Here is a 24203-nt window from a genome sequence, read left to right on the forward strand (position 1 = left end):
GGATTCATGTGGCCCATCTAAAGAAAGCACCAAACTCTGACTCGACCTACACACCATCTGGTGACCTGAAAATAAACATTTCCCAGCACTGAAGAAGAAAACATCTGAGGAGACACCTTTTCAAGATGTCCAGACCAGACCTTTTCCTCACTGTTTTCTTCTAATATATCTTTTATGGAAAGAAAATGCCCTGGTCCACATTTCCCAAGTCCTTGAGAAAGGGGAAACTTTCCCCCCGATTATGAGCTTTCAGAAAGCCTCATCATGACCTTGTGACAATTTAATTTTTTACTTGCTTTTTCTGAAGGGTTACAAGGTTCAGCATTCACAAAACTCTTTCATATGTACTATTATCTGGCTGGATTTTTATTCAATTTCATGATCTCTGAATTTGCAAACTTGTAGGCTATATTATTGGATAACATTTGTCTCCAAAAGCATTTTTTAGATATTAGTTTAGTATATCCTTGAAGTTTTGCCATTCTTGTAAAGAGTCCATTAGCTATTGCCTCATGTTTATACCTGCACTCTATCTTTCCGAATGCACTTGGTTAATTCTTTCAGTGTGCTCTTGCAGTATTTACTATTTTGTTTTAAGTGCCTGCTTTAAACCGGGACTTCCAGAAGGCATACATGACTGTATGTTTGCCTCCATAAGGAGAATTTTTCTCCCTTAAGTTGGAACAAATGTCAATAAATATTTTCAGTTGGCTACTTTCAGATCTATGGTCCCAGTTTAGAACCACCAGACAATCTGGACTTGCTATTTCTTTTGTTCTGTATTGTATTTCTTTTGTTCTTAAGTTTTGTATTTGGTGCCTGTAAAACCTTTGTAAAAATGATGTACCTAATAAGGAGATGATCTTCAATGTTTACAATCTTGATAAATATGGACTATAGAAGAAAAATGCCTGAGAGTTTTCCCTCTTTACCTACCTAGTCACCCAAATGTGGCCATAAGTGGTTTCCAACTGCTTATGTATTTGCCCTTTGATGTAGAACATGACAACCAGGAAAGGTCCTTCCTGGCATTGAAGGACAAAATCACTAGTGTGGTAGAAAAACTGACTTTTGATCAGTTATGCTTCTAGAGAAAGGTCTTGATCAAAGCAGTAAATGTGAAAATTAAAGAGAATCCTCACTAAAGTAGTGTCAGAGGGCTAAAAGTTACCATATCAGTTACATGAAGAACTGTCCATTATACACCCCAACACAAGTGTCAACAGGAAAGAATTATTAATTATAGGCCTCAATAAGAAAATATACACATTGAATCTTCTAGAAGAAATTGACTAACCCTGCAACTCAGCCAATGGCAAACTATCATCACTCTGAATTCTTGCTTTTTAACAATGGACTTTCATTTAAAGCACCCTCTCCCAACTTCCTTCTTCCCCATAAAATAACATTTATTCACTGGACTTGCTTATGGCTTTACCATAGCTTCATATTCCAAATTGTAATTCTCTGCTCTTCCTAGGAAGTTTCAGTGACTAGATATATAGCACATCAAAAAATATATAATTTGAAGTGTTTGGAGGACAATTATTTATATCATTTCTAATAAGGAGGAGAATAATTCAATACATTTATAATTAAACTGAACTTACTTTGTTAGAGTTTCATCTAAATTAATGTAAATATTGTTATTTAAGTCTATTTTTATTGATTTTTTTATATTTAGGTCAGAACAAAGAATAATTTAGGTATCAGAGATAACTCATTACCAAAAATTTTACACTTCCGCTATACTGCTTATCACAATTTGTTGCAATTTTTAATTTAGCATCTCCCATTGCTCCAAACCTTAAGCATTTTAAGAACAGAAGAAAAATTCTATTCTATCCTGCATTTTCTTGACCTAGGATAGTACTTTCATACATACAAAGGGATTCCATAAGAGGAGTGAAGTAAGAAATAGCTTGCACAGGAGTGTAGATAGAATCTAGTAATAGCTGGCTCAGTGGCTTGCTCTATTATTTTAGTTAAGTCATTTAACCTCTGTAAGACTTAAATTTTTCATTTATAAAATGAGTAACAATTTTTTTTCAAGGGATCTGAGACCCATAGGTAGAAAGTACGGAGAGGAAAATGTAATCTCATTGTAAGAAAATACTTTCAAATAATTAAAGTTTCCTAAAAGCTCTTGTCTGTTTCCAGAAACAGAGTACCTAATCATCTGACTTGGTCAAACATAAGCTTAATGAGCATTTGGCAGGAGCATTGAGAATTGAAGCACTGGAAGAATGGTTAAGGTAAAAGTCCTTTCCAACATGCTGTTTCGTGATGGCCAATGATTCTTCCATGGAATTATTTAAGTACTGCAGGGCTATGTGTACAGCTCAAACACAAACACTTAGTTGGCCCTACTGCCAACATTGCCTCCAAAAGGACAGTCATTTCTTTGTATACTATTTTACTCAAATTCTAGGTGGCAACAGTAACGTTTCTATTTCCTGGGTTTGTTGTAACGGTAATAAATTTCAACAGATGTTTAATAAGAATATTTACAAAAGAAAACAAGATGGTATTATTAAATGTGTTTCAGTGGTGTTCTCTACTGTTCCCTATGTGGCATAAGTCTCATTAAATCAACTGTATAGATTGTCTCTTGCATGTGAGAGATTAATAGTTTGGAAGCCAACAAGTCATCATCTTTTGAGACTGATGCATTTCTGAATATGATTGGCTGCAATTGAAGCTAGCTCAGAAAAATAAGGGTATATACATTTTTAAAATTGTTTATTTACAAGTTTTTCACTGATTCCAGAGCTTGGACTCTCAGCATTACAAAGCACTGGAGTCAGTATGTGTAGATTTCTCTCTCTGCACTCACCACTTCATCTACAAACAAGTAATAGTCTCCATCTCTAGGCATATTGAACTAATAAGGGCTCATTTAATTTGCTGCAATGACAGCTATTATCATAATAATGCTGTATGACAAAGCTACTTAAACTTAGGAGCTTGAAGCTACTAGTACTCATGATTTTTTCTAGTTCATCAGTTTGTGTGGTGGCTAGAACAGATGTGCGTCAGATTGTGAGTGAGCTGGGCTTTGCTCTAGTCTTCGATTTGAGTCTAGGTCTGTTCCATGTGTTTCCCTCATTTTCCTGTAACCAAGGGTTACCTGCCTCATGCCTTCTCTTCATGCATAGCAGAAGCACCCTTAGTGCCTCCTAAGACCTCAACCAAGAACTAGCAGGTTGATTCATCTGCTGACAATTCATTGACCTGGGCAGTGTAATATGGCCAACCCTACACCAATGGAGAGGAAAAACATCTAGTTATCCATGATTACATTAATACCAAATGTGACCAGGTAAATTTTCATACATTCTTGTAGACTGACTATTAAAAATACAAAGGGTGGGGTGCCTGGGTGGCTCAGTCGGTTGAGCGTCCAACTTCGGCTCAGGTCATGATTTCACGGTCTGATTTCGAGCCCAGCGTCCGGCTCTGGGCTGACACTCAGAGCCTGGAGCCTGTTTCGGATTCTGAGTCTCCCTCTCTCTCTGCCCCTCCCCCGCTCATGCTCCGTGTCTCTCTCTCTCTCTCTCTCTCTCTCTCTGTCAAAAATAAATAAACATTAAAAAAAATTTAAAAAAATACAAAGGGTTTCACTTTCTACCAAAGCATAATTCTAGTTGACTATTTTCAGTGAGGTAGGTTGGCTATTTCCCAAGAAGCTTGTTGTTGTTGTTGTCAGAGGAGGTTTTCAGTTGTTACAAATACCTTATTATATTAAATGAACTATTGGGACCTCATCAAGATAAAAGGCTTTTGCACTGCAAAGGAAACAATCAACAAAACTAAATGGCAACCAACGGAATGGGAAAAGATATTTGCAAATGACATATCTGACAAAGTGTTAGTATCCGAAATCTATAAAGAACTCACCAAACTCAAAACCCAAAAAACAAATAATCCAGTGAAGAAATGGGAAGAAACATGAATAGACACTTCTCCAAAGAATACATCCAGATGGCCAATAAACACGTGAAAAGATGCTCAACATAATTTATCATCAGGGAAATACAAATCAAAACCACACTGAGATACCACCTCACACCAGTCAGAGTGGTTAAAATTAACAACTCAGGAAACAATGGATGCTGACAAGGATGTGGAGAAGTGGGAACCCTCTTGCACTGTTGGTGGGAATGCAAACTTGTGCAGCCACTCTGGAAAACAGTATGGAGGTTCCTCAAAAAACTAAAAATAGAACTACCCTATGACCCAGCAATAGCACTACTAGGAATTTACCCAAAGGATACAGAAGTGCTGATTCATAGGGGCAATGTTTATAGCAGCACTTTCAACAATAGCCAAATTATGGAAAGAGCCCAAGCGTTCATCAACTGATGGGTGGATAAAGAAGATGTGGTTTGTATATACAATGGAATATTAGTTGGCTCTAAGAATGAAATCCTGCCATTTGCAGCAATGTGGATGGAACTGGAGGGTATTATGCTAAGTGAAATAAGTCAGTCAGGGAAAGACAGATATCCTATTTTTTCACTCATATGTGGAAATTGAGAAATTTAACAGAAGACCATGGGGAAAAGGAAGGGGAAAAGTAGTTATAAACAGAGAGGGAGGGAGGTAAACATAAGAGACACTTAAATACAGAAAACAAACTGAAGGTTGATGGGGGGGTGGTGGAGGAGAGGGGAAAATAGGTGATGGGCATTGAGGAGGGCACTTGTTGCGATGACAACTGGGTGTTGTATGTAAGTGATGAATCACGGGAATCTACCCCCCAAACCAAGAGCACACTGTATATACTGTATGCTAGTAATCTTGATAACATGATGTTAAAAAATACTTTATTACATGGAATGACATTTAACCTACTCAATCTTCTTGTAATTTGGCTTAAATTTCCCCTGAAAAGAAGTATATTTTCCCTTGGATAATGCAGCTCTTTCAAGTAACTGAAATAATTTCCCCACTCTAAATAGCCCCAATGTCTTCAGCCCTCCTCTTCTACCATAAGCCCATTGTCCTAATATCCCTCAGAACAAATGAGTTTGCTAATATATGGACTTCGAATAGTCTTAATAAATCTCATAAATATAGAAACAGACTACGTATTGCCAGGGGCATATACCAATGTACCAGTTAATGTAGTGTTTTTAAATGGTTATATCAAAGAGATGAAATAGAACATTTAAACATATAAATCCTTTAAGTACAAAAGGAAAATAACATAATGAAGATCTGTGAACCTATGATCCAGGCTCTCAACTATTAATATTCTCTTATATTTAATCAGAACTCTATGAAACATGGCTCATTACATATAATAGTTGAAGTCCACTTTGTCGCTTTCCCCTTCCCACTGGAGAGGTAGTCACTAGCTTAAACATATCCCAAAAGTTTATCACATTCTAAGTAACAAAGCTAAATTATATATGTATCAAATAATCTCAGACTACGTTTTGTGCAATTGTATTAGACATCAATAAAATGTATAAAAACTTATGTGAAAAGAATGCCTACTCACACATCAACTGCAACATGCTGTTTCAGCTAAATGAGTTCTCAAATCTACAACTGCACTACTTTTTGACATAGCACGTACTCACAGAGGTGCATTAAAGTTTCCCATTATACATGCTTTTGGATTTATGTGTTTTGGATTCACATTGTCTTGAATATAGACCAGAAATTATCTTTGATTATTCTTCCATTACAAAAGGACACTTTCACACCTTATTAATGCTTTTTTGCAATAAAATCTGTTCTGTCTGATATTAATACAGGTATGCCCACTTTAAGGTTGGTTATATTTTGCTTATTTTTTTTTCTAATCATTGTTTGATTTGCCACCTTTCTGTTTTCTTATGTATCTTTTAAACCAAAGAAGTTTTTGTCCTTGTTCTTATCTATACATTTGTAAATTAATGCATTAGATTGTGATGCATCTTGCTTATGTCACCCATTCTGCCTGTCTCTAGCCTTGGTTCCATGAGCATATTTGCTGAGTAGATCTTCCTTTTTTACCTCACTACATTTTTCTAATAAAAATTATCATCATATTAGGGTCTAAGACAAGTTTTACATACATCTGAGGAATAAACTAATTTTATCATCTTAGATGGCAATATTACATCTACATTTATATTTTTATATTTAAAACATTATGGGAATGTTGAAATATTCTGTTGGCAAAGAGTCACATTTCCCTTCCAATTCTTTTCTTATTTAATCCCCCATCGCTATTGTGAATTTGTTCTTATCCTGTTTGAATAGTTAAACTCTTCTTTGTGATAAATGGATTTGAGATTAAAGCCTAAACTAGACTCAAAGGTTAGAGAAAGCTATGAAAATTACCTACCTGACCAGCAGTGTCCAAAATGTCCAAATAAGCTGGCTCATTGTCAATTCTAACCTGGGTCTTATAAGCATCTTCTGAAAAACACAAGACAGAATTTATACTCAAATATATTAATCTGAAAGGCATGATTTTTAGATTTCATAACCAAGAATTTCTAAATAGGTTAACTAAATAAAAGAATCAGAGATTCTAGTTGAGTACACAAAGTGAGAAGGATAACCCAGGAAAATATAGGAAAGAATTTCTGCTTTAAGATTTATTTCTCCTTCATTAGGACAATATTATGATTTGAGGTACCTTGGTCATATTACCTACAGAACAAATTGTGAAACACATTTATCAGTCTGTTCTTCATCATGCACTGCATATTCGCATCGCAACATCCTATTCAATGCAAGACTGAAAGCTTTTCCTCTAAGATCAGGAACAAGACAAGTATGTCTACTTTAATCACTTCTATTTAACATAGTTCTAAAGTCCTAGCCAGAGCAATGAGGTAAGAAAAATAAATAAAAATCATCCAAATTGGAAGAGAAGCAGTAGAATATTCTATTTACAGATAGCATGATTTTATAAATAGAAAGCTCTAAAGATTCCATGGGGCTAGGGGAAGGGAGGACTTTTGGAACTTCTAATAAATTCAGCAGTTACAGGATACAAAAACACGAAAAGTCAGTTGTGTTTCTATACACTGATGATAAACAATCTAAAAAGAAAACAAAATGTTTCCATTTGTAATAGCACAAAAAGGAATAAAATACTTAGGAATAAACTTAACCAAGAAGGTAAAGAATTGTACACCAAAAATTGTAAGAAGTTTTAATATGTTGTATACTTGTTAACTTATACACGCCTATATACTCTGGATTCTAAACACTTATAAATGATATGTAAATATTTTTTTCCTATTCTGTAGGTTTTTAAAATTTATTAACAATGGCATTTGATGCAAATTTTCTAATCTTTATGAAGTATAATTTTCTTTATTGTTCATGTTTTTGGTGTTCTAAGTATCTATTCTAAAATTCAAGGTCATGAATATTTAACTCTATGTTTTCTTCTAAGTGTTCTATAATTTTAGCTTTTTGCCTATACGTTATTGATCCATTTTCAGTTTGTTGTTGTTGTTTTGTTCAGTATGTTTGGTAAGGGTATTCATTCTTCTGCATACAATTCTGATTTTTTTGTTGTTGTTTCTGTAAGTTTGGTACTAAGTTCCCTATTTTAATTTCTTATTTGAGTAAACTCTTGGTTAATATAGCTAAAAGTTTGTCAATTTTGTTCATCTTTTTAAAGAAGTAACAGTATAATTTATTTTCTCCTTTTTTTTTTTTTTTCGTATTCTCTATTTACCTCTCTTCTAATCTTTAGTATTTCCTTCCTTCTATTTGCTTTGGGTTTAATGACTTCCCCACCACCCAATTACTTTCTTTTTTTAAAAATTTTCTTTCTTTTTTTTATTTGAGAGAGAGATAGAGAAACCCAAGCAGGCTCTGTGCTGCCAGCACAGCTGATGCAGGACTCAAACTCACAAACTGTGAGATCATGACCTGAGGCAAAGTCAGATGTTTAAATGACTGAGCCACCCAGGTGCCCCATCCACCATTTATATTTTAAGTAAAGAGCAAACGGAACCACTACTAACAGCATTTAGGACAGCATTGAATTTTGGCACAATTTCAACAATTATTCATACTGTTGGCTTTGAACCACATATGATTTTCGGAACCTTCTGGTTTAGAAAATAGTAATGGTCAACCAAGGAGGCACTTTTTAAACGCACAGTACTGAGAACTTCCCCCAAACTAAGTTTTCGCTAGGTGCTGGAGATGCGAAGATGTACAAACACATGCACACACACGATCCTGGTCTCTACTCTCAAGAACTTAAACAATCACAGTGGAAGACACACATATATGCAATGGGATGTTAAGATCGAAAAACTTAGAGGCACATAAGCCTACCTCTTCAAGGAAAAGTCATACCTTATGACTGTGCTCCAGAAAGAAAATTGTGGGAAGTATAATCTGCAGGCTGGTCAATCAGGTGTGGTTTCAGCAACTACTGACCATTCTGTGACACCATTCAGTATATGAGCAACCACACAGTCTTTCTATTTTCTATTCCACTGCTCTTTGTATTTTCACTGATCTGCCTTTTACACATGAGAAATCGTGTGGATATTTTTTTTAATGCATAGGGTTGTTTTTCAATTTCATAGGGAAATAAGAATAGCTACTCTGAAAGGATGCTGTGACCTAAGAATCATATGTGAGTCTTTCAGATTTCATGTTTGTTTATTTAAACTCAAAGGCCCCAAAAAGAGCCTGCTGAGGCCAGGAGCATGCTGAGTAATCCAGACAAGAACTGCTCTGTGTGATTATCTGAGCCCTAGATAAACCCAGCACATGAAACATATATCAAATAAAAGCTTCTCTTGGGATCAGAAAACCCCTTCAAAGAGACTTGATGTGAATTGGCTGGAAATTAAGTCAGGCCTTCTATCCAAGATTTCTTTCTCTCTTTTAAGAAGTGTCTATCACAGTACACATTCCAGTGTTGTGAATCTAGGTCACCTCCCTGGCCTCCATAGAAACTAATCCCTTTCATTTCCTTCCGATAAACAATCTTCCCTCCTGTTTCCATCCATCCACTCCCTTTGAGACCTCCCATGTAGAAATGCAGTGACAGAAATTCTCTCTTGAATACATATAAACACCTCCCTGAATTTCAATCATCTGCCTATAGATGCAGCCCTGAAGTGAGTTCATTTATCTTCTAAAGCAAGAGGCCAAATGTATATATACAAAGCTTTATCAGGCAGAAATAATAGTAACTGCCTGCTATATTATTTGCACTGAAAAGCACAGTGGAGCCACATTCTTAGAGGTATCTCTAAAATTCCACCTTAAATTCTAAAATTCTACCTTAAAATACCACTTTAAAATTCATTTGAAAACACTGATGATTGGACACCATTGCTTCTCTTAGGATGGGTCTTCTTCACTTTCCTTCTCTAAAATTTTACAGGCAGAAGCCACCAAAGACCTGTATAAAGCCTCACATCCATCACTAAATACTGCTGTTATAATTGGCCAACCACTTAATCTTACTTGTAATATGGAGTTAATTGACTACATACTAGTAAATGCACAGGTGTTCTAGAAGGATCAACTAAAGTGGAATATAACAATGGTGCTTTAAAAAGGAAAGAGAGAGGGAGGGAGAGAAAGACAGAGAGAGAGAGAGAGCATGAGAGAGAGAGAAAAAATAGAAAAGAAAGAGGAAGTAAGGAAGAAAAAAAGACCACAATTTAAACCCAAGCCATGTTATATAGTAACTATATTGCTTTAAGTTTAAATTATATTAAAACTAAATCACTTCTACTTCTGCCATTTCTATTTACCCATGTGGTCATTTTCCCCGCTCCACTTCCCCGCACCCCGCCAACCCAACTAATAAATCAGACAATTTGGTAGTATATGTTTACAATAATCTTCCAAAATATAAGGTCTATAATTAAAAAAACATTAAGATGTTCTGAATAATCTATACAAAAATTTATTTAATTCTTTTGCAGAATATATTCAAATACCTTTAAGATATTAGTTGTAAATGCAAAATTTGGATATATTAAAACCACAATATGTAACTGAGAAAATATTAGGTTATTGTTGAATTTTCACTAGAGGACTTTATTTGAGAGAGAGAGACAGAGACAGCGTGAGCAGGGGAGAGGCAGAGAGAGAGGCAGAGAAAGAGAGGCAGAGTGAGAGAAAGGGAGGGAATCTTAAGCAGGCTCTATGCTCAGCACAGGACCTGATAGGGGGCTTGATTCCAGGACCCTGGGATCATGACTTGAGATGAAATCAAGAGTTGGATGTTCAACCAACTGAGTTACCCAGGTGCCCCTCACTAGAAGACTTTTTTGAAAATCTTAAGATACTTGAAAAATTCTTACATGGTTTGCCTGAAAACCTGAAATGTGTAATAACTGGCCTTACACTGAAGATATGTTTCTGTAACTCTGAGGTAGTAGACATCTCTAAGATATTAATCATTAACCCAATTAAAAAAATACAACATGAAGGTTCAGGTTCAGATAATTTATAAGAACTTTCTCAATTACTTAAGCAAATCATCTTAATTGTGTGTTTATATGTATATAAAGCAGAAGCATCTTAGAACACAGTGTACTAGAAATTTTCTCTTGAGCAGAGAAACTAAACCAGTACTGATACAAATCCAATATATCAATATATTTACCAATAATGACATCAATATGTGCTTGAGTGTGTAATCTGTGCTACATACTCTGACAGGCACAGAATCTACCGTGTTGAAAAAGACAGCTGATTTCTATCCACATAGTTTATAATCTTGGGAGAATACATGAAAATAAACAGGTAATTCAACTGTATTGTAATGAGTGTTAAATTAGAAACATTTGAAATGTACTTATTTAGGAAGACAGCAGAAGACACCCAGAGGAGCTCAAGTTGAGCTGAAGTCAATCCTCAAAAGTAACAGATAGAAAACAGAGTTTGGAAGGGGGAGGACTGGTGAGAGGCCAAGAAAGAAAGGGAATTGCATTGATTCTAGCACAGCCCATCCTCTTGAACATAAATATTCAGTGAAATCTAATAAGGGTATATAAGCTTGCTGGATGTGAAAATTTTTTTTTTCAACGTTTATTTATTTTTGGGACAGAGAGAGACAGAGCATGAATGGGGGAGGGGCAGAGAGAGAGGGAGACACAGAATCGGAAACAGGCTCCAGGCTCTGAGCCATCAGCCCAGAGCCTGATGCGGGGCTTGAACTCACAGACCGCGAGATCGTGACCTGGCTGAAGTCAGATGCTTAACCGACTGCACCACCCAGGCGCCCCTGAAAGTGTTTTTGAAAACTGGCTGAACTTAGCTTCAGAGAAGACTAAAAGTTTATGAGAACATACTTCCCCACTATGGAAATAAGAGCTGAAGAAAGGGGTGTCATTAAAAAGTAAATCCTGGAAATACATGGGAATTATAGGGCAGAGTTTAGACTTTTTATTATGCTTTAAAATTGAGGAGTAAGCCAAGTTTATTTAGGTCTGGGAAGAGTAAGGGGTGATGATATCTGAGTTACACAGCAATTGAAATCTTTCCTATAGACAGATTTTAGTGTGGTAGTTCATACCAATCAACATTTCCCTGCTGCTCCCAGGAAAATGCCCAATGTCACTGCTCTGGGAAGTTTAACTCCAAGGGGACAACCATATACATTATATAGGGTCCTCAGGTAGATTTTCCACAGCAAACCTATTGAGGTGGTACAAGCTGTAGTGCTTCCTTTGGAATAACAGACACTACCTGGAGATTTGCACCTGCAGATGGCCATTACTGAGAGAGGCCATTCTAAACAATGGCTTCTCATAGCAAGGATAAGCCAACAGAGAGGTCTTTGAAAAGAGTTAATAGTCATCATTAGTGAGTAGACCTGCAGCAGCTTGGCAAGAGCAGCAAAATCAATGTTCTTTCCCAAAACTGTCATGAACAGAAAATATTTCAGGACATCCACATCCTTTCAATGTTAGAGCCTTCTAACACTTTCTTTTCAGCCAGATAGAGGGGTTCTTGAGAAACCTGATTCCTTGGCTCTCTTCTGCTAAACAGAAATGAGAGGTAACGGGGTTGAGCTAGAGGCACTGACACTGAGTGCTTCAAGTCCTTTGTCTCTGCCTCACTTCTTGTTTTGGGGGTGAGGAAAAGAAAAGAGTAGATGTTCTCCTCTCCCTAGTTCCTTCAGAAAGAAATGAGGACATCTTGTTCTACCTTTCTTTCCCCCATTTACCATAATCATGATGAATGACTGCATAATCCTATGGCCATGATCCGTAAATGGTTGTGTCCCAGAGTATTTTAAGATAGAATGTGTTTAAATACAGATTACCTCTTCACAGAAAAAACTAACTTTTATGGTTAGATCAGTTGTGGGAGTCCCATAGTTCTGCCAGTTCTTCACCTTCCCTCAATGGACACCTCCAGAAGGGTTCCGAGGAGCTTTTGGAGCTCAGATACAATATGAGCCACATCTAGTGGCAGAGTTTTGGTTTAAACCAAGACTGTGGTTTCTGGGAAGATGAAATAGATGTACTTTTCCCTATGCCTTCTGCTACATAAAATAAAACCATGAAAACTGTACATAGAACAAGCTTAAGATGACTCTGAAAGTTGGGGAGGAAAAGACAGCCTGGCTAGGAACTCTGAGATCCAAGGAATAGCCGTGTAGTGAGTTCTCTAGGTTTTCTTTTTGCCTCACAAATTTGAAACTGAAGAAGATGGCAACCTGGAAACACTAATGGGTACAGACAAAATAAAAAAGCCCAGGAGAAACCAAGTGCAGCCTAGCAAGACAGAAAACATTTAGACTATAACGGATCTAACAGTGAACCAATTTAGAACACTTCAAAAAATTAAATACTGAGGTTTAAACAAAACATATGCAGGCTTTATATGCTAAAAGCCCTTAACACTGATGAATGAAACTTAAAAATCTAAAGGCAAAAGCATATCATTTTCATGGCTTAGAGGACTCAACATTGTAAAGATGTTGATTCTCCACAAATTGGTGTAAAGACAACACAATGCCTATCAAAATTTTGGAACACTCATATGTATGTGTGGACATGGGCACCATTTTTAAAAGTTTTTTATGAGAAGAACAAAAAAAAACTAGAAAAACTAAAACATTTTTAGAAAGCAAAGTAGGAAAAATCAGGTTTCCTGAATTCATGACTTACTGTATAGCTATAGTAATCAAGACTACATAGTATTGACACATAGCTCAATAAAACGGAACAGAGAACTCAGAAATAAACATTCAAAAGTGTAACTACATTTTGACAAAAAGTGCAAAAGTAATTTAGTGAAGAAAAGAGAGCCTTTTCAACAAATGGCATAGGAAAAATTTTACATTGGTAAAAACAAGCAAACCTCTAACTCAGGATCACATTTTATAGAAAAATCAATCTAAAATGGATCAGAAGCTTGAACATAAAACAATCAAACTTTTAGAAGACACATAGGAAAAATCTTCAAGATCCAAGGCCAGGAAAAATCTTAGACCTGACACACAAAGTCCATAAAAGGAAAAGTTTATAAATTAGACTTCAAAATTTTAAAACAGGTTTTGCTCTATAAAAGACCCCATTAAGAAGATAAAAAGAGAAGCTAGAATAGGAGAAAATATTTGCAAACCTGATATCTGACCAAGGACTACTATTTAGCATATACAAAGAACTCTCAAATATTAAGAACAATCCATTTAGAAAGTGGAAAAAAAAGACATGAATAGCCATTCCATGAAATATGATACACAGATGGCAAATAAGCACGTAAAACATGTTCAACATCATTAGCTTTAGCTGGCATCATGGGCATGCCACCTGTTCAGTCACACAGTACTCTACACTTACAAGAATCCATGCTTTGTGTGATGCTCTACGATCACTGTTTGTAATTCTCAATTTTAGAATAAGAAGTCTGCATTTTTTCCACTGGATCCAGAAAATTAAATAGTTTATCCTGATACAATAATGTGGGGAAAATGACCAATAGCTCTAATATTGAAATAAGAATCCAAACCAAAGTGGGTAAATTAGAGAAAGTTTTTAAAAATTTGGAATTCAAATTAGGACACAGTGACACTGATGGTGGAAAAGAAGAATGAATACCAAGTGAATGACTTCCAAATGTGAATATAATTGGAAGATAAGACTCCACAGACCAGTGTCTTAGATGTTTCAGGATAGAATTCAATTCATTCTGGAGATACTACCAGAAGATAATGGAAATAGAAGTCCCTTTCCTTTTGTTAAAAAAAGAAAAAATTACTAGCCTTAGGTAAGTGCAAATTAAAATCACAATGAACTATTATTACATACCTATCAGAATGGCTTTGAAAAAGTGACAACTGGCGTGCCTGGGTGGCTCAGTCGGTTAAGTGTCCTACTTTGGGTCAGGTCATGATCTCATGGTTCCTGGGTTCAAGCCCTGCAACAGGCTCTGTGCTGACAGCTCAGAGCCTGAAGCCTACTTCAGATTCTGTGTCTCCCTCTCTCTCTCTGCCCCTCCCCACTCATGCTCTACCTTTGTCTCTCAAAATTGAATAAATGTTAAAAAAATTTTTTTTAAATGACAACCCTTAATGCTGGTAAGAATGTGGAAACATGAAATATGAATGTGGAAACTCATAAAATTTTACAGTGTATATTTTTAAAAATATATTACACATGTATTTATTTTCCACATGTAATATGTAAAGCAGCAATTGTAGTCTTGGATTTATTACAGAGAAATGAAGACTTATGTTCACATAAAGACACACTATTTTTTTCCCGTTTGTAGTAGCTTTATTCATAATAGCCAAAAATGTGAAACATGGTAAATACCCTTCAATAGTTACACAATCTGTGGTACATCCATATCATAGACTATTATTCAACAATAAAAAAAATGAATGTAAGGTTGATACATCCAATAGCCTAGATGAATCTCCACCAGAATTATGCTAATTGAAACAAGCTAATCCACAAAGTTTCCATATTCTAGGATTCTATTTTTATAATACTCTTGAAGTGACACAATTATAGATATGGATGACAGATTAATGGTTGCCAGGCATTATGGAGGGAGTGGGTGTTGTTTTCAAAGTCTACATAAAGGATCATTGTAGTCATGAAAATGTTCTGTATCTTGAATATATCTGTATCTTGATTGTGATGTTGTACTATGGTTTGAGAAGTGCTACCATTGAGGGGAACTGGGGAAGGGGAGAGGATCTATATCTTACAGTGCCATTTGAATTTATAATTATTTCAGATGAAAAAAATAGACCTATCAATATCTTCTTATGTATAAAGAATTCCAAAACCTCAAAAACTTTTTAGCGAACTAGGCATCAAAGCAGATTGCTTTATCTTTAGTAATAAGTGGCTAAACGAAAAGCAAACTTTATGATCCCCGGACAAATATTAAAACCATTCACTCTGAGACTGGATACACAATGAGAATAGTGATTATAAATACTTTTATTTACTTTATGCTGGTGATTCCACCTGTTCAGCTAGACAAAAATATGTAAAAAAAAAAAAAAAACTCAAAAAGGGAAGATGTCACCATTCATAGAAAAATGTCTGTTGGATATATAGAATATTTCAAAGACTCTAAAGATAAATTTGTAGATTGAATCAATCAATTTAGTAAGTTTTCTGGCAACAAGGTCAATACAGGAAAGAAAAGTCATTTTTATACACAATCAGCAAATAGAATAAATGAAATTATTGTATTAAATACTGTCAAAAATATCAAATCTCAAAGAATAAATCTTGCAAAAGTTTTGCAAGACTTCTACTTAGGAAGTTGTAGGACATGAGAAAAATTAAAGATGACATAAGTAGAAGCATAGGTCCTAATTATGTATTGGTAGATTAAATATTTTGATGAGGCCTGCTTTCCCCTAATTGATCTATAAATACATACCAAACAGACTTAGGTGGTGGGCAAATGTGACTAGATTCACCAACTGATTTGAAGTAAATATGGAAATTAAAATGGACAAAAATATCTGAGAATCTCAAAAAAGAACATAAGCTGTAGATCACAATTTAGTGTTAATCTACAGCAATTAGAACAAGGTGATTTTGGCACATAGAAAAATAAGCCGACAAAATGAAAATGCACACACAAACGAACACTTTAAGGAAACAGAAATGGCATTTCAGAGCAGGAGAAAAGTAGAAAATATTGAAAAGAAAGTATTTTCAACAAGTAGCACCATTGAATAGGTATAAATATCGAAGATATATCTTACAATATACACAGAAATCAATTCTAGTTGGATTGTAGGTATAAATATGCAAAACAAAACAAAACTTCTAGGAGATAATGTAGGAGAATACCTTCATGGTTTGGAATACTAAGACCTCTCAAAAACTTATATGAACACTAACTATAAAATAAAAGATTGACAAATTAGAATACATTTGTTAAAACTGAGTACACTAAAACAGATCAGTTTATCACAGGCTCTATGAAGAGAGGGCAAATGTAAACCCTAGTGTGGAATAAAGTATATGTGTCAACAAAGACTCATATCCAGAATGTATAATGAATTTCTACAAGTCACTCAGAAAGAGGCAATCTTCTCCAATAAAAAGTGGGCAAGATATTGAGGTTCTTTGTTTTAAGTAATAACATTTATTACTATCATTCATTAAGCACTGAAATTGTGCTTGCTTCAGAAATATATAAATATTTTACATTCATTATGTCATTTATATCTTGTAATAGCTATGAAGAACTCTTCTCACGTCCAATTACAGATGAGAAGTTAAAGGTCATTAGAAGTTATGTCATTTGCCTATTATCACACAGCTTGTAAAAAGCACGCTATTTTAGAAAATTTTTCACTTATCCACTTATAGATACTAGGTACTAGGGATACAAAGTTCAGTAATATATTGTCCTTGTCATTAAATGAGGGCAAAACAGAAGAATAACAAAATCCACTTAAAGTTGGAGGTTGGTAAATAGGCCAAGACTTCATAGGACAGCTGACCTTTGGGCTATCTTAAAGTTATCTCACTCAGAAGGGTAAGGAAAGAAAAGAGTATCCTAGGTGGAGAGATTAGTATCAAAATGTATGAAGTCTCTTCCTCTTTCTTGGGGTGAGGGGGCATTGATATTGACACCAGGTATTGAGGAGGTAATAGGGTAAAAAAATAGATGCTTCCCAAATTTGCTTAGGACCATGCTAACTTTCCAATTTAAAATTTTTATATTCAACTTTAAATTTTAAAATGTTCCAATTTTAGTAAATGTAAAGTAAATACCATTCAGATGGCTAACAAATTTAAAGCTGTACAAACATATTAATAATCAGTAAAAAAGCAACCACATAATGCCGGGGTGCCTAATTGGTTCAGTCTGTTAAGTGCCTGATTCTTGATTTCGGCTCAGTTCATGATCTCACAGTTCATGGGAGTAAGCCCCATGCCAGTCTCTGTGCTGACAGCAGAGAGCCTGCTTGGGACTCTTTCTCTCCCTCTCTCTCTGCCTCTCCCCCACTCACATGCACACTCTCTCAAAATACATACACTTAAAAATCACTACATGATGCAAATGTCAAAATAGAAGAGCAGGTTTAAAAAACAGACAATACCAAATAGTGAACGTGTGGAGCCAAGGAGAATGATCATCTACTACAGGTGATACATAAACAGAAAATTACTTGGGACTGTCTACCAAAGCTCATCATACCTATAACTTACATGTTAGATAGATTGTTGGTCTCCATTCTTCTCTGTACAGATAGTATATCTGTACACTCTTACCATGACCTTATAGTGGGTAGAGTGTACTTACTCACTGGTTTTAGGCTTGATCATGTGACTTACTTTGGCCAATGGAATGCAAATAGATGTGATGTGAGTAGAGGCATGAAAACACACACATGCAGTGGAGCTCATGCTCTTTTGATTCTCCCATCACCATGAGGTTATGCCCTGAGATACCCACTGGTTTAAGAAGATATATACCAATCTGAAGATAAGACATTCCAACTAACAGAGGTGTATGAGGGACAAATACATTTTTTTTAATCAGATTTGCAGTTTGTTATAAGCAATTTCATTCATCAGGAATACATGCACGTGTGCAATTACACAAGTGCACAAAAGCCATGAATGAGTATGTTTACAACAGTATTATTCATACTATCTCTAAACTGCACAAAACCCAGGCTTCATCAGTAGTATAATATACAAATAAATTCTAGTTTACTCATACAGCGGATTCTTTTTGTTTGAAATGTAGATAGCCACAGCATACAACATGCCTGAATCTAATAATCCGTTTTGAAAAAGCTAGACATGTTTCTATTTATATAAAATAGAAAACTAAACATCTAAACTAAGATATATTTATTGGAAAATAATTTCTTATCCAGAGTGGAATATTATTTGGATATTTACTTTGTAAAATTTCAATACTTCATATGTTTTCCTGTAAATGTATTATATTTTTAAAAGTTTTTAAAAGGGAATGTTTTGAGCTCAAGCGTAAAATGGGATAAAATATCCCATTCCTATTCTCTAATTGTTCATATTGTTTAAGGTAATCTAAGTAGAGAGTTAGGGGTCTCTGGGAAAAGATAAGGGGTAGCTTTCTTGACATATAAGTCACTTTAGGCCCCAGGCCCTCTTGTGATATATGCCTGACCAGTACCAGTTGTCCAAAGCATATTTCTTGCAGAACTTCCTGGAATATAAAAAAGAATAGAATCCAGTAGATAATGATTTTAAGAGAACAAAAGAATGGAAGAACAAAAAGCCACCATCAGGCCAGGAGATTAGCCTAATCATATCAGCAACAGTAATAGTGGTCAAATTCCCAGTGCTGGTTCCAGAGTAAAGACTGACCAGGCACACATTCTTAAGTTATCTTTGTAGGTTTTAAACCCCTTTGAACACTCAAATACCAGACTAACTGAAGACAGAATTGAACCCTGCTGGTTCCTCATGACTTTGACGTGGATTCTATCACCTAAGAGGACTTTCGCCCCAAGTCCATGCTGAATTCCCCATCACACAAACCCCCTCATGAATATGTATGCACCTTCAGCTTACAACTGCCCCAGTTTTGTTGTTCATGGCAGACACTGCTTTGGGAAATATACCCTGTGTTCTCTTTTACTTCTTGTAATTAAAACCTTTTATTTTTCTATCCTTTGGCTTGGTTGTCTTTTGGCTTGACACCCACCAAGAAGGGGACCCAATTTTGGGTAACAGCAACACAATATTTGCACAAAATTAAATGATGACTTATTGTTTGGTAATGATTCTTTTTCCTTTAATCTGTATCAATTTTATCTCATGTATTAAAATGATAATTTCTAAGATACTTAATATTCATATGAAATAACTTCTGACAATGCTGGTGAATACAGATTATAGAGATGGAAAACAGAATGACGCTCAAGGACGTTTCTGTCCAAAATATCTTTCTCACTGGCCTGGCATGATGCCCCAAATTCCACCCCTTCTGCTTCATTCTCTCTAGTTAAGATAAGCCATTTTATTTCCAGGAACTCTCTATTAAAATGCAATAAAACTACAGGAGAGGTAAAATATTAAGCTATTATCAAGCACAAACACCTTACTCTGAGATTACTTTTGCACAAAATTAGCTGTCATGAGAGAAAGCAGAAAAGCAGGGCCCGGGGGGCTGATCAGCCCAGATGATAAAGGGGAACTATGGGGAGGGAAACCTGCTAACAGCTGTGGGCAGAAACTGGGAGGGGAGGGTGAACAAAGGACTTGCAGGAGGCCTGTGGGCACCTGAGGACCAGAAATGACCCCAGGTTGGGGACAGGAGCCTACTGAAGATAAATGGGCATATCAGAGGAAACTGTTCCTTCTCCCTCCTTCTTTAAACTGATGACATGATGAAGTTGTTTTGTGCCAGAAGCTTGCTAAGCATGGTGTTTTAACAACCGAACCCTAGATATATACTAAATACAAACCTGATCTGGAGGGAGAGGATATTCAAAATTCTAGTCTTGCCTCTTGTGAAGTTGGATAATCTTTACTCTGTCTGCCTCTCTAGGAATGAGAGCTGCATAAAGGAAGCTTCTATTACACTTGGAGGATTAAAAGGGGTATTTTGAGGACAATGGGCTAGAACAGTACTTCACAAACTCTTCTGTACAGACAAGTCTCCCTGGGATCTAGCTGAAGGGCTCATTCTTGATTCAGTAGGTCTGGGGCTGAGATTCTGTATTTCAAATAAACAACCATGTCCTATCATGCGACTGGTCCCAGACCAAAGCAGTGCTGTCCAACAGAAATATGAGCTACCTTCACAGTTTAAATTTTCTGGTAGCCATAAGGAAACAAATGGAGAAACTGAATTTTTAAAATATTTATTGGGGGGGGGGTTGTGGGCAGAGAAAGAGTGAGTGAGAAAATCTCAAGCAGGCTCTGGGCTGACAGCACGGGGCAGAATCTCAGGTACCTCAAGATCATCACCTGAGACAAAATCAAGAGTTGGATGCTCAACTGACTGAGCCACCCAGGAGTCCCTGGATAAAATGAATTTTAATATGTTTAACTAAATTTATCTAAGATATTTAACTGTGTAAGAAATATAGGAAAATGTGAGTGATCAGAGATTCTTTTCCTTGTAATAAGTTTTTGAAAGCCACTATGTATTTTACACAATAAGATACAGTAGAATTCAGTTTGGGCCAGTTGCATGTCAAGTGCAATACAGCCCCATTAACTCATAGCTACTGTACTGATTATGGCAAATCTAGAGAACAGATCAACTGTTGCAAAACCAGGTATCTCTGTAAACTCAAAATACAAATATGGAATATTCTGTCAGTCATTGGTGGCCTTTTCATTATAGAAGAACAGGTGTGAATTTAAAATGCAAGGGCCTGTATGTTAACCACAATGTAGTCAAAAATAAAACAAAATACAAGTGAATGATGTTCCTAATTATGTTGCAAACTCCTACCCTTTATGTGATATTTTATAATTTCCTCTACTAGAGTTCTCCAGAGGAACACAGTATGTAATATCTTTAAATAACATTCTGTTTACATCTTTAAGTTACAATCTTAATATGTGAGTAATTTTAAAGAATTGGTCCATGCAATTATAGAGACTGAGAAGTCCCAAGATCTGCAGTTGGCAAGCTGGAGACTAATAGTAAGTTGTAGTCCAAAGTAGTTGGAGTTGTAGTTCAAAGGCTGGAGAAACAGGACAGCTCACAGTGTAAGCTATAGTCCAAGGGAAGGAAAGAATGTTTCTCCAGCTCAGTCCATCAGATAGGCAAAATTCCCTAGGCAGTCTTTGTGTTCTATCCACAGATTTAACTGATTGGATGAAGCCCACCTATGTTGGGAAGGGCAGTCTGCTTTATTCAGTCTATGACTTTAGATACTAATCTCATCCAGAAACACCCTTATAGACACACCCAGAACATTTAACCCAATGTCTGGGCACCTGATGGCCTAGTCACGTTGACACAAAATTAACCATCACATTTCCCTTTGGAGCCTTCCTGTACTTGCCCAATGAGAAACTTTGTACTCCATTTCCATAATACCTTGTGAATAGCTCTTTTAAAGGATGTTAACCATTCTGTTCTTAATAGCTTTCTTAATCTTAGCTATTTGAAAACATTGAACATGGCTTATTCATCTTTGTCTACGTGTTTTCTATCACTGAGGCAGGCACATAAGTGATCAATAAACTCAGTTTACCGTTTGTGTCTAGCACTCTGCTCAATTCTTCACATGTATAGCTTAACTTGTATATCACACTGCATATATAGCAACGTGCCCACTTTAAGTATGAAAAAAAAAAGAGCAGAGGTATTAAAATTTGTAAAGTTCACAAAGTGGGAGGTGGTTGGAAACTAAACTTGGATGATTAAACACCAGAAGCTGTTTTTATTTTGCTACATTGGTTGTTTGTCAAAGATTAATCAAATGTGTAATGGATTTTACTTTGACGTTTAAGTGCTGTTTCTTAAATTGAGTGAACACACAACTTCTAAAACTGGACCAATCTTAATACTCAAATATGTAGTACTGAATCTTTCATGAAACTACATTTAGTATAAGTCCAAAAAAAAAAACAAGAACAAAAACAAACACACACACACACACACAAAAACAAAAAACCCAAACCCACAAAAACCAGTATAGCAGACAATTGATAAATTTGTTGTCACCCTGCATCTTTTAGGCCCTACATTCCATGATTGAAATAGAAGCAGCAATCCATTTTCCCAGCTGCCTTTGCAACAAGGCTACAGACATGTGACCTAGGTTCTGCCAAGCAGATGTGTCCAATCAAACCCTTGATTCAAATATGAGCCATATGAGGATGCCTAAGCCATGCATATCTGAATTTCTAGGAGCACTATAAAGGATGCCAACCACTACCCCCAGGCACAGAGGGAAGCAATGGTAGTATCACTACTTAATTGGGGCAAGCACAGTATAATTTAGACCTCATTCAGAACGCATATCCTTGGAATTCACTTCTGTGTCCCCTAGCAGTTATATGAATGATGTATACCTAAGTTCTTTCCAGTTGGGGGCACCTTCAAATCATTCTAGATAAGGGACTACCCACACCTCTTACAAGAAGCCTTGAGCTTGGCCACCCACCAGTCTGCCTCTTCTAGTGAGATGACCTAGCACTGATCCCACCTCCTTCTTTTAGGATTCTACACCAGGCAAGATTTCGTTTTCTCATCTTGTCCACAGCAGCATTTCTCATTTAGAGTCTGTGTGTCACCTTCAGACATCTGGTCTCCTTTTACCTTTCCACCACTCAGTGGGAGCAACCTGGGGTTTCAGAGCTATGCATTAGAGCAGAAGACAAGGGCACACAGCTGCTGATTTTTATAGTACATAATTTACATTTCACTTTCTCCCTCCTTCCTCAGGCACCAAATGTGGAAGGTATATGCCAATTTTGGAGGCTACATGACTGGCACCTGTCTCTACACATTCAGCTGCTTACAGATGTGTGTCTCTTTTCCCAAATCCTCTCTTCCTTTCCCTCTTACCTCCCCTGTTGAATTTTGGAAGAACAATGTTTAAGAAGTAAATGGATCCGGAGTTATTACCTAACAGTTCACTTCATTCTGCACGTTTATGCCAGACACAGCTGGTGATGATAATTTTGTAAACCATATGTATAATCATGGATTTCATTTACTCACTCAAAAAATATTTTGACCACTTTGTACATATTTTGTTTTGGGGCATCATGTTAACCAAACAGATATCCTCATTGCTCTCACATGTTCTTTAACCTAAAGGTAGAAAACCTAAAGTAATACACAGTGATACTCAAGTATAGTTTTTATTAAGTCAAAGTGTTCCCACCAAGTCTTGTAAAATAGCCAATGATTTTGAGGGGTTCAGGGCACCCCCTGCCCCCAAGGATGTGCCACTTTGGCATGTGGATTATTTTGAGCTGAAGGCTCAAAATAATTTTCCAAACTGACTTACACTCACTGATATGCATCCTGTGTTCTCAAAACACTGGGCTATTTTTTGTTAACAAATGCCTTCTTCTACATCTCTATTATGCAAAATGCTGCTCATGCTTTAAGGCCCAGCCCAAATATTTTCTACTTTGTAAGGGTTTGCCTTGCCTGTCCTTTTCTGAATAATTAAGGTATCTCATTTCAGCTGCTCCAAACCAATTTAGCACACTTCTATGAGAACACTTAACTTCTGCTTCTGCTATGAACAGTAACATTCTTCACTACTGAACAATAGGCACTGAACAATACCTCTTCACTACTTCGACCAGTTCATATAAATCTGAAATTCAAAATGCAGGATCACATTTTCTTAAAAAAAATACCACAGCTTATATATGGTATAGTTCCAGATGGTCCTGTTCCCTTAAATTCCAATGTGAAAGAAACCACCTGGAGTTATGAAAAACAAAGGCCCGGATGTGAGGAAAAGTGAGGACAGGTAATATATTTAGGTGCACATGTGCATGTCTTACTCACTTGCAGCTAGAGGAAGTGTTGGGATAAATAGGGCAGAAGAGGAGGTTTCTACTGGAGAGATAAAGTCAGGCAGTCTAACTTGGCAAATTAAGTGTGTGTTTCAAAACCAGAGATGGCCCAGATAATTATGAAGTGATTTAGGAGAAGAAATTGGATGAGAAGCCGTACTTGGCCCATGGGGACACTGGGGATTTTATCAGGAGACTTGAAGGTTTTAATTTTACTTCCTCCAAACTTTAGAGAAGATTTGCAAAAGATACAAAAGA

At 36.2% G+C, this 24203-nt stretch overlaps 1 protein-coding gene across 2 annotated transcripts in view; it reads right to left on the reverse strand.

Moving 5' to 3' along the window:
- Window positions 1-24203, reverse strand: part of RIT2 (Ras like without CAAX 2) — a 448366-nt gene that overhangs the window by 238313 nt on the left and 185850 nt on the right. For both annotated transcript variants that reach the window (XM_047828329.1, XM_047828328.1), the window contains one exon: window positions 6344-6417. In XM_047828329.1, the coding sequence (XP_047684285.1) occupies window positions 6344-6417 (74 nt within the window). The remainder of the gene's footprint in view (window positions 1-6343; window positions 6418-24203) is intronic.

This window comes from Prionailurus viverrinus, chromosome D3 (assembly GCF_022837055.1).
Source record: "Prionailurus viverrinus isolate Anna chromosome D3, UM_Priviv_1.0, whole genome shotgun sequence".
Taxonomy (NCBI): domain Eukaryota; kingdom Metazoa; phylum Chordata; class Mammalia; order Carnivora; family Felidae; genus Prionailurus; species Prionailurus viverrinus.